The sequence below is a fragment of the Stegodyphus dumicola genome, chromosome X1 (assembly GCF_044657685.1).
Source record: "Stegodyphus dumicola isolate Sdum_Otavi_A_Nest chromosome X1, ASM4465768v1".
NCBI classification, from domain to species: Eukaryota; Metazoa; Arthropoda; class Arachnida; order Araneae; family Eresidae; genus Stegodyphus; species Stegodyphus dumicola.
In genome coordinates, this window is record NC_140780.1 from 228882972 (window position 1) to 228898819 (window position 15848).

The following is a 15848-nucleotide window of genomic DNA, read 5'->3' on the forward strand; positions in this document are numbered from 1 at the left end:
ACAGATCTATAATTCAGTCAGCTGAATTTCTGATCTCATCAGTTTACTGGCAAAAAATGTACAAGGTACATTGGTTTTCAAAAATAAGGAAAAAAGCATAAAATGAGTGATAACTTGTTCAAAAATAAGCCAATCCATAAAAAAATCCAATATGTTGTCCAAGAGTTGCTGAGTAAAACTGCATTATGCAAATTAGTAGCATTGCAATCAGAATAGGTCATCTGCGAGAACCATAAAATTGTATGTTTGAGAACAAACCTGCAGATTTCTGATACTGAGATAAGAAATCTGGGATGGGCAATTTGTAAGAGTGACCTCCAGGCATTATTTGCCTGAAGGAATGTAATGGAGAGTTATTGGGAGACTAGAGGTAGGACAGCCAGACAGAAGTGGTCAGATGTCTAAATGTGAGTCGTGTAGTTCATAGACTTTGGTAAGAATTTCTAATCACAAATTCAGCATCTAAGGATTTTCAGGCAAGGACAGCCAACTGCTACAACAAGAGCCGATGACCAGTATTTGTTGTTATGCACATGAAAGAATAGTATTGCAACTCTTAACTCAGCTCAGATCCTTCCTTGCTGCAGCCACTGGAATTTTGGTGTCAATGTCAACTGTGCTTAGAAGGCATTGTGAAAGAGGTCTGTATGCGAAGTGACCAGCCATTAGCATGTCAATCGCATCTCATCATAGGAGGGAACATTTCAGGCGGGCATGTCAAAATGCCCACTAGACAACTGATAAGATAGAGGGCTGTTCTATTTACAGATGAGCCTGGGTTTAGCCTCCAAGGCAATAGTATTTGTTATTTGATTTGGAGATAACTAGGAACCTGTTATTATCCATCAAACATCTGTGAATGAGGTGCATACAGAGGATGCTGTATCTGTATTTGGGGTGGTATCCCTTTGGGGTGGATGCAAAGACCTCGATCAGACAAATAGAGATGACATCCTTGATGCTTATATCTGCTGTTATACCAGAGCAATAAGTGATTTCATGCTACAGGACAGCACAAGACTGCACAGGGTTCACACTGTGGATGATATACTTCAGCAACAAACAATTCAGTGCATATAGTGGCCAGCTTTATCATCAGACGTGAATTCTATTGAGCATGATTGGTATGGTTTTTGGAAGCCATATAGCTACTTTCACTCTTCCTCTTCAGACCCCTGCCGCGCTTGCAAGTGCAATGCAAGAACTACGGTTTTCACTTGCGGAACTGATAGACCACATAACTGACAGCATCATACATCAAGGTATTGATTCTAGGGGAGATCATACTATATACTGAAGGTAGTTTTCCTATACCAAACTGACATCCGATTTGTTCATTTTATGCATTTCTCTAACATGATAATTGTCTGGTAATTTCTTCTTGTGTTATTTTACACTTTACTATGTGTTGTATACTGTCAGTTTCATTAAATTCTACGTGTAACTTTTTGAGCAGTTGCCTTTTTTGTGATATTTCCTTAACTAATGATAACCAGTGCATAAAATTTTTCTTCCACATGTTAAAATTTGTTTAAAACCTTTAGCTGATTTAGAATAATAATTGATTAAAATAGCTTAAAATTATATAAAATAAGCAGATTCATTGTCCAAGACCACATAACTGACAGCATCATACATGCTTGTGTGAGCTGTGTTGATGCTAGGGAAGATCATACTATATGAAGGTGGTTTTCATACGCCAAACTGACACATCTGATTTGTTCATTTTATACATATGCTAATTTCTATAATATAATTATTTGGTAAATCTTTTCATATTTTATACTATGTGTTGTATACTCAGTTTCATTAAATTCTGCATCTAACTTTTTGAGTAATCGTCATTTTTGTGATTTTTCCTTAATGATAACCAGCTTATTTGAAAATTTTTAAATATGGTAAATTTGTGATACACAGTAAGGAGTCTGATTTTGTTTATTTTCATTTTCACATTGTTCCGATTTTAGTTATTATAATAAAGGGAATTATATGAGTTTTTTATTGCTGTGTAATTTTGATATTTTCTTCAGCATTCATACATTTGCAATTTTCTTGTTATTATTCTGTTTCGTCAGGGATTTTACATTTCATTTACATGTTTACATATTATTACTGCTGTTATTATTATGGTTACCTAATTTTGTAAATTAGCACTCAATGTATAATGTATTATATTTGTATACGAGATAAAGCCTGCATAAGGTAAAAAAGATAAAATTCTAGCTTTAGTTTTCAATTTTTTACTGTCTGTTATCTGATTATTTCCCCTTTCTATCATAGAAATAGTAACATTTATAATAGCTCTCTCTCTATTACATCAATTAAAAATGAATCCCTGTTTTATGATTCTCATGTAATGCCCTTGACATATATACTTAAATAATGCAAAATGTCTTTGAGCCAAATAATGGTATGAAAATTTGCAAATGAAAACATTAGTCTGTAGTGTAGATAAAACAGAACCATAAGTTTACTATACTTAGAAGTTTATCTTAGGGTTTTGTACGATTCTTCCATTTGGAGATTTTCAGTGATAAGGTGATCTCCATAATAGTATTCATGAAAGGAAAAGTTAGTACTGAGTAAAAATGCAAAGATTTTGTGAATTACTGAAGCATATAACTGTCACTTCCTATAAATTTGCAACCAAGCCAGATCTGACAAGATATTTAATGAATGATTGGCCAATAAAATTCTCAAAATTCTTCTGTTAAATTCGGCAATTCTTCTCTTAAATTCGGCATTGAAAGCTTTGGGGTGACAGGCATAGCAAATTTTAAGTTATTTCATTAGTCATTTGGTAGTTCTGAATTCTTTAGAGCTAATGTAATTGAAGTTTGATTCCAAGTCCTAATCCTGTCTTCATACCTCATATTAATAGTTCATATCATCAAACGTTTTTACTATTAAAGTGTTGTAAGCATTCAAGCAACATGTTGGTTAATTCTTCCATTTTTCCCCCTTCCAAAACATTAGTTCTTTAACTATTGAAAACATCGAACATCAAAATTTTTTAAATTTTCTATATGTGACAATGGGTAGAATGGGAAAAACATAAAAGTTGATAGAAATCAAAAGCTAACAACCAAATAAAGAGACTAAACAGTAAATCATAGACACTGACTGTAGTCATTTATTACAATGCATGTTCTTTTTCTAATGAATGTGTTAATCTTGCTTGGCCTTTACTAGATATTGTGTGAAGGTTCTTAACTTTTACAGAATGGTGCATGGCTTGAGAATTAATGTTATACAGAATATTATTTGAAAACTAATGTTATAATAATGAATAAATATATTCTTTTTATAAAAGCATAGTTTCTTTTTCAGGCATTTAGTGATACATCAGATAATTCTGAAAACATGCAAGTTATTATTCCTTTATTTTAGAAGTGTGAGTTGGAGAGGTGGATATGTTTTGCATTAGCAGGAATGATTTTTATTCTTCTTCCATTATAAATATCACATCATTTATAATGCCTTTATTTAAGCCTGGCATCAGAAACGAGTTGTTTCCAAACAGCTTAATACCTAGATATTAGCTTTTATATTGCACCGAACAAAAGAGTCTTTATTATAAATTCGGAAAAATTTGTCTAAACTCTAAATAACACTCTGTGTATGCTTTCAGCATTGCTGTCAAGGATTAGTTTGGACAAGATAATTACAAATGCAATAATCACTGCTTATGAAAATATTTCCGCCAAAATAAACAAACCCAAAATTCAGAATATACCTGAAGTTAAGCATCTTACCCGGGTGAGATGCATTGCATGAAGGAAGTGTGAGTGTACACAAAAACCAAGTGACAAACACATCTTCAGTAGACTGCATAATGCAGTCAGATGTCTTGCCAATGAAAAGCACAGTTCAGCTGAATGAAATATATCAATTTTGTGTCTGAGAATGGCAAACTGCATTTGGTGAACTGCAACCCAGCTTATGAAACACTGTAGTATTTTTCTACCCCTAAATACCCCTAAAGGGATCTAGTACACTGAATCTCAGAAGGCAGAATTTTTAGCATCACATTTGGAGTATTAGTTTCACATCAACAACATTCAACACAATCAGATATTAATTTGGAGATATGTTATGCTCATTTGCAATAAATGCACAAGCAAACATCAGCCCAGTCTTCCCATCTAATGTAAAATGCCATATCAAGAAGATAAACAGAGGAAAAACATCCTGGGATGACCAGAATTTCCAAGCTTATGATCAGAAACATGCCAATGAAGATAGTTTTAAATTAACCAAGGTTATTAGCATTTTTCTAAAATATGAGTATTGTCCTTATTCATGGTAAACTGCAGTCGTCTCACTGATAATCAAGCCAAATAAACCACCAACCTATCCGGAGAGCTATAGACCAGTGTGCATTCTTTAATCATCAGAACTTTTGAGGTGGTAATTTTGAATGGATTCAATTTGTTTATCAGAACCAAAAACATATTGATCATACATCAGTTTGGTTTTTGATGAAAGTTATCCACCACCCAGATGGCAGAGAAAATTTCTGAAGGAATGCAGTATAAGACATTCACTGCTCAGTTTTGATATGGTCTAATTGTGTTGCAAAATCCTACTCAAAAACAAATGATTTTGGTTCCCCTTGACGAGGTTCTTGTATAACATATTTCAGAGTAAAATTTATTATGTATTCTTTTCATTGTTATTTCACGTAAATATTGTCGTCTGCAGAAATGTATTGGACTTTCATGTTTTCCTTTTCAGGTGCATCTTTAACATTCTTATAACATTTTTGATCTGCTGTGATGTATGCTTACTTTTGGTTGTGTTTGGAAAAAGTTTTATTTCAGATAATGATACATTGTTTTCACTTCAAAACAGTAAGCATTTAACATCGGTTTGATGTTACAAACTTTCTTTCATGGGTGATAATTTTGAATTGCCTTAGAATTGCATATAATGGAGATGCAGCTTTTTAGTTTATTGACACAGGTCATCCTTGTTGTAATATATTTGCTTGATGCCTAAATATGGAAAATTTGCTACAACTGGTGAATCAAAATATTTTAGAACTGTTTTTAATATGGGTGCGTTGAATGGGTGCATTTAAAGATAAAACAAAATGTCACTGTTTAGCATTTACTGTGATTGTGAAAACAGTAGAAAAAGAATTAACAAAAGAAAGGGTTGATGGCAAGAAATCTTCAGATTCTTTTGATGCAGTTGCATGACAGATTTGAATGATCAGGTGTTGTTCAGCAGAATATTTTAGAACTTTTTGACAGGAGATTAAGAATTTGGAAAGGAGTATTCTGTTGTGTAGAGGTATGAAGGCAAAATTCCTGACATGTAATCTTAAAAACAGAATATAGGGTTCAAAATTTCAAGTGAAGGTGATAGTGAAAGCATTACAGCTGAAGAAAAATGTATGAAAGATTAAATGCTGAAAATTACAGCTAAAGAAATTTCCAGGTGATGGATGCTTGAGAATACTTAGGATTTTGGAGCCAGTTTTTCAAAATTCATGATGATCCAGATACAGTTCCAGAGGATAAATTCCAATATTTATCATATTCCCAATTCCCATACTATATAGCTTATAGTTTTCCAAATCCATGTATTTGAGGCTTACTTATAACGTGGAGAATTAAAATCAGTATTGATAAATCAACAGCTATTCTCTTCACAGCGAAGGAAAAGAGGTATAAAAACTATTGAATGTATAACATCACACTACCCTAGACTAGAAAAATGACTTGTCTCAGGGTTATCCCTGACTATGATCTTTCATCCTAAAGTATCTCTAAACATGTCCATAATTCAACAGTGCAGCACTTGTATTGACAGTGGACAGTTTGAGCACCTACTTTTAGATACCTCATGCGGAAAACAACTCATGACAGCCATGGATACATACTATCAGCCGCATCATTCTATAATGTAAAGGGAAATGTATTTTAATATGTGCATCATTTGGATGATGCCATGGTATCTCTGAAGGTATCTTACAGTTCATAGTTCAGTGGCACAGCACTTGTATTGATAGTGTGAAGTGGAGTGCTTATTTTGCCTCACACAGAAAACAGTAAATGACAGTCATGTATACAGGTATATTCTGTAATCTTTGTCTTCCAATAATTTGGAGGAAATTGTATTGTAATTAAAATTAAAACCACCATTCAGTGCAAATGGTAGCACCTCAAAACAAGGTTAGGGAGGATTTCTGTTAATCATATTAATAATATAAGTATTAGAGGTTAATTGTTTGGCCACAGACAGTATCAAAATATATAATATAGAAATACATGTTGTTTTTTAATGTCTCAATTTTATATTCTTAAATGATGGGCTGATCTGGCTTAGATCATCATCTGCTGTATATTTTAAGCAACAGTTTTTTATGTTGCTTGGATGTGATATTTTTCAAAAATGGGTACTTTTATTATCATCAAGCATACTTATGCCATCATCGAGTATTTGTTATTGAGCTTCAGTCAGTGTTTGTTTCTCAGAAACAAACTGCCTACATTTATAATTTCACATTGAAAGTACTTGAACTTTAAATATAAGTAAATTAGTCTTGAAAGTACTTGAACTTTCAAGACTAATTTTACATAACCTTTGTACATAAACACATTTTCCCCTCGTGTCATTTTTTTGTGTTCCTGCCTTAACTCGTCACTACATTCCTATAAAAAAATGCATGTTTTAGTACGCTCCACAACCCCTCCAAGTTTGTCTCATGATCTATGAAACACCCTGTACTATAAAAGAAAGTAAGAAAGCAAAATATCGTAAATTATTAGCTAGTATATACCAAGTGACATAAATTGCGTGATAAGGCGGTCATGCTGCTCAGAGGGTTTGTTTAATTATTAAAAAGTCTCCAGTTTGGTTGTTCATCATCAAATACTGCTAAGCTTTTAGAAACAATATCTTTGAATATAATAAGATGTAGAATAAATTGCATTTGACATGACTCCTGCTAAAACAGTAATTAGATGTACGCTTGTGAATATTTATTATCTTTTTATAATAAATTTTGAACCTGCAACTTAATATTACCTTAATACAAAAAATATTGTCTCTGAGTGTGAAAGTGATAAAGGTCACATACTTGCATGAATCATATGTATCACTTTTTTCTACCTCTAACAGCTATTTAATACGGTTTGACAAAGCATGATTCATATGTTTAAAATAAATTAAGGATTTGATTAATTACTGATTAAGCACATGTTAATTTTATGTATTTGCATGAGCAACGTTTTGGAACATGGGGCCTTTCATGATAGTGACTTGCCTCACTATATAAATTTATCTTATAAAAGTAACATGATTTTATTTCACAGTGAATTTTCATTATCACTCACTTCTAAAAGTAACATGATTTTATTTCACATTGAGTTTTCATTATGGCTCAATATCAGTAGCTTGATTAACTTTTGATTAAGTGTTTTGTTTCTGCATACAGTAGTACAGTACAAAGTCCGTAATCCAAACTCATTGGGACTTCGGCGATTCCAGATTAGGGGTTTTTCCGGATTATATATCATCAATTTAAATCTGGTAAGATAGCATGCAGAAATTATATAATTAAAAATATGAAACCATAATTTGTGAAATCCAGAGCAATTATGATCTAAAGGATATAAAAATTTACAAAAAAAGAGCTTAATATTTATTTGTTTACTTTATTAAACATTTCTTTCAATGTAAGTTGTTTAAGTTGCTTCATTTTTTGTATTAAAACTATCTCTTTAATTCTATAAACAGACATAATTTCTTGTTCAGTTACAAAGTTCCACTGATCAAGTCCTGTAATTGCTGTGTCGAGAGTACTGACTAACTTGTCAATCGAAATTTTATTTGTTTTCAATAACCTCTCTGTTACGTTCTTCATAACGGAAGCGGTATTTTCTGGATCTAGACCCCATACTACAGATTTCACCATCTGTTGATTGATGATGGGGCATTGTCGTCGCAATGAAAACTTCTGTTACATCATCTTCATTCATTACCGCTTCTCCACATATCTTTACAAAATCCAATAACTGGAAAATTCACCTTTAGTTTGCTATGTCCGAAAACCTTCAAATTCCTGGCTATCATGTTCATCGTCCTCACCATGAAATGTGGTAGCTGGCTATAAATTATGCCAAGAATTTTTTAACGTATCTCGATTAACGCACATGTGTAAACACATTATGCACATGCATAAAGCATGGGGAAAAAAGTTTGTGGCTTTGAGGTCTCGGATTATAGATCATTCCGGATAATGGACGTCCGGATTACGGACTTTGTACTGTAGTTACTATGTCATCTTGACATTAATGCAAATGACATTTTTTTTTTGTAAGCACTTTAAAAGTCGTTCACTGGTTTTATTTCTAGGCATTCTGGACAGTTTGGAACTTGAAGAACCAGAAGATAAGGTCCTGACGAAACTCCAAACTTTACAGAGTAGGCTGAAAGCTATATCTGCACAAACAGTACCTGTAAGAAAGAGAATCTTGGAGTTGGCAAAAAAAGATATGCCATTACAGAGCTATTTTAAAGAAGTGGAACAAGCTGAAAACAAAGTATGCATTAATTGTTTCAATATTGTAATTCAAAACAAATTTTCTCTTTATTGAATTATTATTATTTACTTTATATAGCTTCATTTGTGAAATCTCTGCATAAGCTAAATAATTTATCATAACTGGAAGTTAAGGAGGTATTTTATTAGTTAAACAAACAAGAAAGTGCATATCCTAAAATCTTAATGTTTTGTGTATTGTATATATTGTACTGGAATATGTTTATGTAGTTAGAGCAAATTATTGTACTTCAGTTGAAAATTTCAGATTTTAAACCAACGGCAAAGGAGGAATGCCCAGTGGAAAAAAAGAGAAACTAGCTCGCATCTATGTTACACATGGGGAAAATCACGGAAATGCTCATACAGCCAGCACATTCACATATACTTGGCCCTCGGACCTAACTACTAATGGTCAGTGGCTTTTATTGCTCAGCCACTAATGGGGCCATTGCGTACAAAATATGGGCTATTGCAGAAAGAAAATATTCTGAAAAGATTATACAGAGTATGGACTATCACTGAGAGCATTCATGCTTCCTTTCTTGTTTTTCATACTTCCTATTTCATTAAGTAATTTTAAGTTCTTACCTGCCTTAATGCTATTAAAATATCATGGAATTGTAACAAAAATTAAAATTTTTCTCTGTAAGCCTTTTATTCTGCCAATAAGTACATGGAATAGTCATAATTTGATCTGCGGTTTGATTTTTCGGTTGCCAGAATCGCTAGACTTGATAAACGCTCCAGGCTCACCGATGATCGTACATATTTTTTAATATGTTTTAATTTGCTGAAACTTCAATCTGAACTGGTTGAAGTGTTCGTAATTCGCCCTCAAACAGTTCATCAGATTGCTTTTTGTGTTTTGGAATGTTTTCTTTGTCAGAATAGACTCAACTGCACTTTTTTCGGCTACTGTTTTAGACTCTTCTATCCAATATGCCATAGGATTTTTCTCTCATTTTTTATAAATCGTCAGTTTTGTTCAGTTCTTTTGTTAACTACACAGAATGCGGAAGAGGATTTCCTTTTGAATATCTATATTTACTCGATCGAATTCTGGAAAAATATTACCTCAAATTTTCAGGTTGATAGTAAATTCAAAATTTTTCACAACATGTATGAGATGTCTTACCTGGTGCTTTGATTCCGCATCAAGAGAAATAGATTTAATTTCTTTTAAATATTTTATATTTCCGGTAAATTCATTAGAAGAACTTTCACAGCGACATATTTTGCCGACCATCTCATCTGGCTGCTTCCTTTAAAATTGTGTTTTGTACATTGTTTCATAATATACCACCGAGTAGTGCATCCGACAAAAAAGCGAAGTATTTTCTGAGTAATTCCAAACAGATTAACTGCTTCCGTGCATGAAGAAGCAGAATTTCACACCGACAAGATACAAGGAGCGAGCCAAACATGGCACAAATTCCTCCTGCTTATTCATTTCTGTAATCCTAGTTTGTACTGATTTAGAAATGCCATCCATATTAGACCCATTGTCGTAAGACTGACACTGACATTGTTCAATATCTAAACCATCACATGTCCATTAAGATACTCATTTTCTACAATGCATTCAGAAATATATTCTTCTGTCTTTTCACCAACTTCTATGAAATCAATTAAATTTTCCTTTATCTCGCAGTCATCACCATGCGTTTTTACGTATTGAATCACCTGGTTCATTTTTTTCTGTATGAGACATATGGAGTGCAATCGAGCATTATTGTGTAGTATTTGGCTTCTTTAATATCGTTTAAAATGCTACTTCAGACTGTTTTGCCTTTAAGTTAATAACTTTATTTGAATTATCTTTGATAAATATGATTCTTTTCCTTTGTTAGGTGCTTTGACTGGTACCTAAGAGTTGAATTATGTTTGGCAAGCAGAGAGATTAAATTCAGAAAATTTTGTTGGCTAGGTCTAGGACACTTTGTGAACAGGCTACTTGGGATTTCATCAGACCCAAGAAAAGAACGACAGTTTGTTGAAAAATACAGTCCCGCATCTATGACTATATAGAATATCTCTCCATTTTTCTTTCTTTGTATGAATGAGTCACTCAGTGTCGTTATCCATGCCTTGACACGATTTCATTTGTTGTACTCGAATTTTCCACTTAATCATGCACCTCTGTGGATTCCAGACGCTTCGTGCTCGGTTAATCTTGCTAAAACTTTTTTCCAATTAATGAATCCTGTAGTATGGTGTAGCGGCAGCACCATGTTTCTGATAAATCTTGCAGGGTATACAAAAAATTGCATTCTTGTCTTTCAAATATGTAAACCAAGATCTTTTAAGCTTTTCATTATTCACTGATATTCTGTATCACATGTCAAATGTCTGCCATCATGTTCAATGGGACTGAGATTTACGTTTTCTGGATGTTTACTGGCTAATAATACTGATTGACTGCTTAAGAAAGATTGTTGGTGATCGTTCATTTTTTTCTATGACCAGCCAACTGCATGGATCCAACAAATAAAAAATTTTTAGTTTTTCGTCTTTCTGCTGCCTGCCCCCATCTAAATGAAGAGATCTTTATATCATGGTTTCATGTCCTCCAGCTATTTGTTTGATGTCGATGAAGGTTTTTCTTTCAAATGCTGACTTGTAGATTGTTTGGAGATGGGGGTCATGTTTGATCTTGCAAACTGCAAGAAATATTAATACACTCTAGAATCACAGCATAATCGGAATTGCGGCAGGGTCTTACAGTTTACTTCTTCCGTGGAGTTATTTCTTTATCTTATCTGAAATTTGTTTTCTCTGTTTGGCCTTATCTTTGGCTCGTTTTCTATATTCCTCTTTTTCTCCCCCCTCGGAGCACAGATTCTTTTAATCTAAATGAAATTCACTATGAATTGCCTTAATAACTAAGAATTAACGTAATTACACTGAACAGTCCTAAATAAATGCTCGCGTCTCATTAAATATAGTACGGGCTATTAAAAGCGAGCATATCTAAAAAAAAAAAAAGAAAAAAGACCGAAGAAAGAGTACAGAAGAGACCTGAAAACTAAAAAGAAACTATAAAAATAATAAATCTAACTTTAAAATCCAAAATGTGCTCCACTGTTCCGAGTCAAACCAAAGGTGAGCCTACGTTGCTGACTGTCTGCAAAAAAATCTAAATGCCTTGCTTCATCTTGAAGACATAATGACGGTGTCTTGTATATACTCGACGAATATTAATTTGAATTATTTCATTTGTCCAGGATGGCCCAAGGTTAATTTTTTTGGGTTAGCTCTTAGAAAATAGTTACAATTCTTCTCCATTTCCCAACAGACGTTCCTATGGAAACCAGGAGATTTCTTCAACAAGCTATTATTCTATTTCTCAATTGAATACACCCCCCCAGGCAGGAAACGATAGAGGGACTTCAGACATTACTGATAGGGTCAGTCTGATTCTATCATGATGCCTGGAGTCCCTCTATTGGTCTCTTTCTGATATTATATTTATAGTTGTAATCGGCTGTACTTAACTTTATTTTAGCTCATTTTCCTTTGTAAAAGGGTTCCTAGTATTTAATTATAAATTTTCTTAAAAGAGGTTTTTAAACTTGGCCTTAAAACTGTTAACATTGTACTAAAATTAGAGAGCTGTTTTAACGAACAGCATACCAAATACGATCCAGAGTTATATTTGAATTTGCCGCCCGCAAGAGTTGCCACCCAGGGCAAGAACCCTGGCTTGCCCCCCGCTAGATCCGGGACTGGCTAGCATGTATAAGTCTGGACATCCATTGGCTGCACATGACCCTTCAAGTGTCAGCCCTTAATAGGAATACTTTGTAATGCACACTGACTGTCTAAGCTAAGAATGACACCATTTGTACTAACTGAAATGGGATGTGAGTGTAATGTGCTCTCTCTCTTTCCAAACGACTGCATTTGCAGTGTAAGAGAACCATCTTGCAGTATTCCTCATTAATAACTAGTTGTGTTTATATTTGTTAATCCAGTCAATACTCTGTCTGACAAACCTTCCCTGAATGCTATTTGGTTTCCTAATAAGGCACGATGTTACATTGCTGTTTGCTTGTTAATATCTCAACTATCTTCTACCCATCATTGTTTTGGAGGCAAATTTTGTTTCATGATTTTATATTTTCTGATGTCATTACTGACACGTTCATACCAGCAATCAAGATACCAAGGGATCTACATTTTATGTTTTTCCATGTTTTAGAGATACGAAGGTTGAACTTATGCCGGATGCTTAATGCATTGTATATAATCATGTCCCTATTATTCATAACGACACTTTCAGTTCATAGATCCATCTTCAAGCTTTAGCTGGTGCAATCTGATTGCATTTATAATGCACTTTTGAAGTGCTAATCTTCATTTCTCTTTGTTTCTTCTGGTTTTCCATGTCCCTTAAATGCATTCATCTCACTAAAGTTTGGATTGTTCTTATTAAACCGTTATCACTTCTATCGACTTGTGTGGCTAGGCAGGACATTTCGAGAAACGAGATTCTAGTAGCACTGGTTTATACAGGAGGCTTCTCAGAAATGATTTGTCTATCTAGGCGCAACATGTCCCGGCTATGAGCAACATTTGAAACCTTTCTGAAAATGTTCCGTCTGGAGACGTGCTCCGCGTACGTTCAACCAATCAGGCGAAAGTTCTGCTTCTGAAGGATGACGGGTAATTTGCAATATGGCAATGGCTCTCGTTGTGAAATCATGGACGGTGATCATGGATATAGATGCTGATTTAATTGAAAAAATACGCAAAAGCCGTATATATATATATTGTTGTAGTATAAATGTCTAAGTCATTTTTAAATGTTTATATATTCATTAAATTTATAATCATGGAAATTTCAGAGTAGACAATATACAATATAATGTGCTATTTGTGATTTGTTTACAAATTATTCGTCACTGAAAGTTTGCCAAATTTGTCATATTTCGGGCTGATTGTGTGAAAAGAATGTTATTGTTATATAATAGAATTTTTTTTTATTAAGGGGAATAATTTTTTAAAATATGTTTGTATACGTGCGACTTTACTTTTCTGTTAATTACTTTTATTACTTTTAAATTGAAATTGCATAATCACCAATTATGTGTATACTTATTAAAACATAGATTATTTAATAATGAGGACACACATTAAATTTGTATGCTATTATTTTCATGTTATTAATGAAATGCTTTTTAGATTATAAACACATTACAAACTATATTTTTATTATAAATGCTACATATTGAAAGATTGGAAATTTTTGAATTTATTATTATGAATGATGAAAAACATTTGTATATGCATTCATTAATAAAAATCTTATTCATTACATTAATACTAATAAACATACATCAACAACTTATTGCATGTCTCTATGTATAGGTAAATATATGACTTATTAGATGTGTGTGTGTGTGTGTATGTGTAATAATAAAATTCCATAGTCAAGAATACACTTAAATTGCTAACTGTATGTTCTTTTCATTTTTAATGGTGACGGTCTCTTATTTGAAAGTACGTGGAATTAAATCCACAGTCCCGTAGTCAAGTTGTTTTTCCCGCCTTTTCTACATGTACAGTTTTAGAATGTTCTAGAGAAATTTTAAGTGAACTGGAATGGCTGACGAGGCCGACGTCATTTCTTGGAAGCTCCGCCTTTCCAGAGGCTATAAAAGGACTCGCAAAAGAATATCGGGGCTTTTTCTTAAATGTCACGATGCAGTAAACTTCATACAAAAAGTTATTAGTAATTCTTTTTATTTACTCCGGATATCTGATTTTGTAACTGCTATTTCTCCTGAATAATAATAAATGGATCCTGTTTTTTTTTTTTTAAAACTTATCGTCTGATAATTTAAGCTACGACTAAAGCTGGTACATCACATATATATATGTTTCAAAAGAATATAGTAAAGTTAAATTCAGAATTTAAATGATATTGTAGATTAGTTCGTAGCAATAGTTAATCATTTATTTGTAATTCAATTTCATTTAAAATTCAATTAACTTTAAATTTGCTTTTTGCGAATAGAGAATGTTTGTTAAATTTAAATAATAATTTAATAATATAAATTTAATTGCAAAAAAGTTTATTTGAAGTTATTTCTAATTCATATAATCGGTATGTAATTGTCAGCAACTGTAGTCATCAGTTCTGGGCACATTATCATGGATATGGAATACACAGTTGAAAAATGATTGAAATGCATTTTGTGCATTAGGGTAGTCATTACAATTCACCCACTTACACACAACCTTTGCATTTGTAACTTTACTTGGGAATTTAAACAAAAAAATTGAGCAAGTAGCCTTTATGAAATATTTAACATTTTTGACCAAAACAAATATCAGTAAATGGCATTATATCATGTACATAAAAGTTATTAAATAAATATATGGATACAAAAATAACTATTAATAAAATCAAATATATACAACAGATCATTACAAAGAATAGAACTTCTCTTTGAACGGTTTTTTTCTCTTTAGCTTTTAGAATCACCAGAGTTGAGATAAAAATGATTTACTTAATAGCTATTACCTTTCTATTATTTTCCATAACTAACAATAAAGTTTAAAACAAAAAGAGTGTGAGCGACACAAAATACAACACGGAAAAGCAATCGTCACATAAAAGGAAACGTCGCTTTCTCCAATCTGAGCGATAACTGATTCTTGTTTGGCTTTCAGCCTGTTTATCAAGTGAAGATGGTAACCCGTTTTTGCAGAAACTGATTTTCCAGAATTGTTCCTTCTAACGTTATGTTTCGGCAACAAATATCTTATGTGATAGCAACCTTACACTACGCAGAAGTGTCATTGATACTCAACTGAGAGGTTATTCTCTTTTATGATGTATTTTTAGAGATATCTTGTCTTTTACGTGCATTGGTAATTTCTTTTTTGAAATGTTTGTTAATCTGTGAAATCTTTGAACATGAGTACTTGTACTTTAAATGTTTTGGTGATTGTGTACACAAATGATATGTACATTTCCTTTCTATTAATTTATATAGTTGGGTAAAAATATTAAGTTTATTATAATTTTAAAATGAATTAATGGTAATCTAATGCATTTGGCTTTGAAATGTATGGTGTAATATTTTTATCACGTATTTAATTTAACTTAAATTTTTATAAAATTTCTCTTTTAATGTATATTCAGTAAAAATCAAACCATCTGACCTTCAATTCAAGTAAACTGAATATTTTCGAATTTAAAAATATTTTTTAATGCAAAATTAAGCAAATAAGAGACTTGCTACTATGTTATAAAACATGAATAGGACTACGATTTCGAATC

General features: G+C 32.6%; 1 protein-coding gene across 2 annotated transcripts in view; it reads left to right on the plus strand.

The window, feature by feature from the left end:
• Positions 1–15848, plus strand: part of LOC118201737 (transcriptional adapter 3-like) — a 127018-nt gene that overhangs the window by 97589 nt on the left and 13581 nt on the right. For both annotated transcript variants that reach the window (XM_035373886.2, XM_035373885.2), the window contains one exon: positions 8368–8555. In XM_035373886.2, the coding sequence (XP_035229777.1) occupies positions 8368–8555 (188 nt within the window). The remainder of the gene's footprint in view (positions 1–8367; positions 8556–15848) is intronic.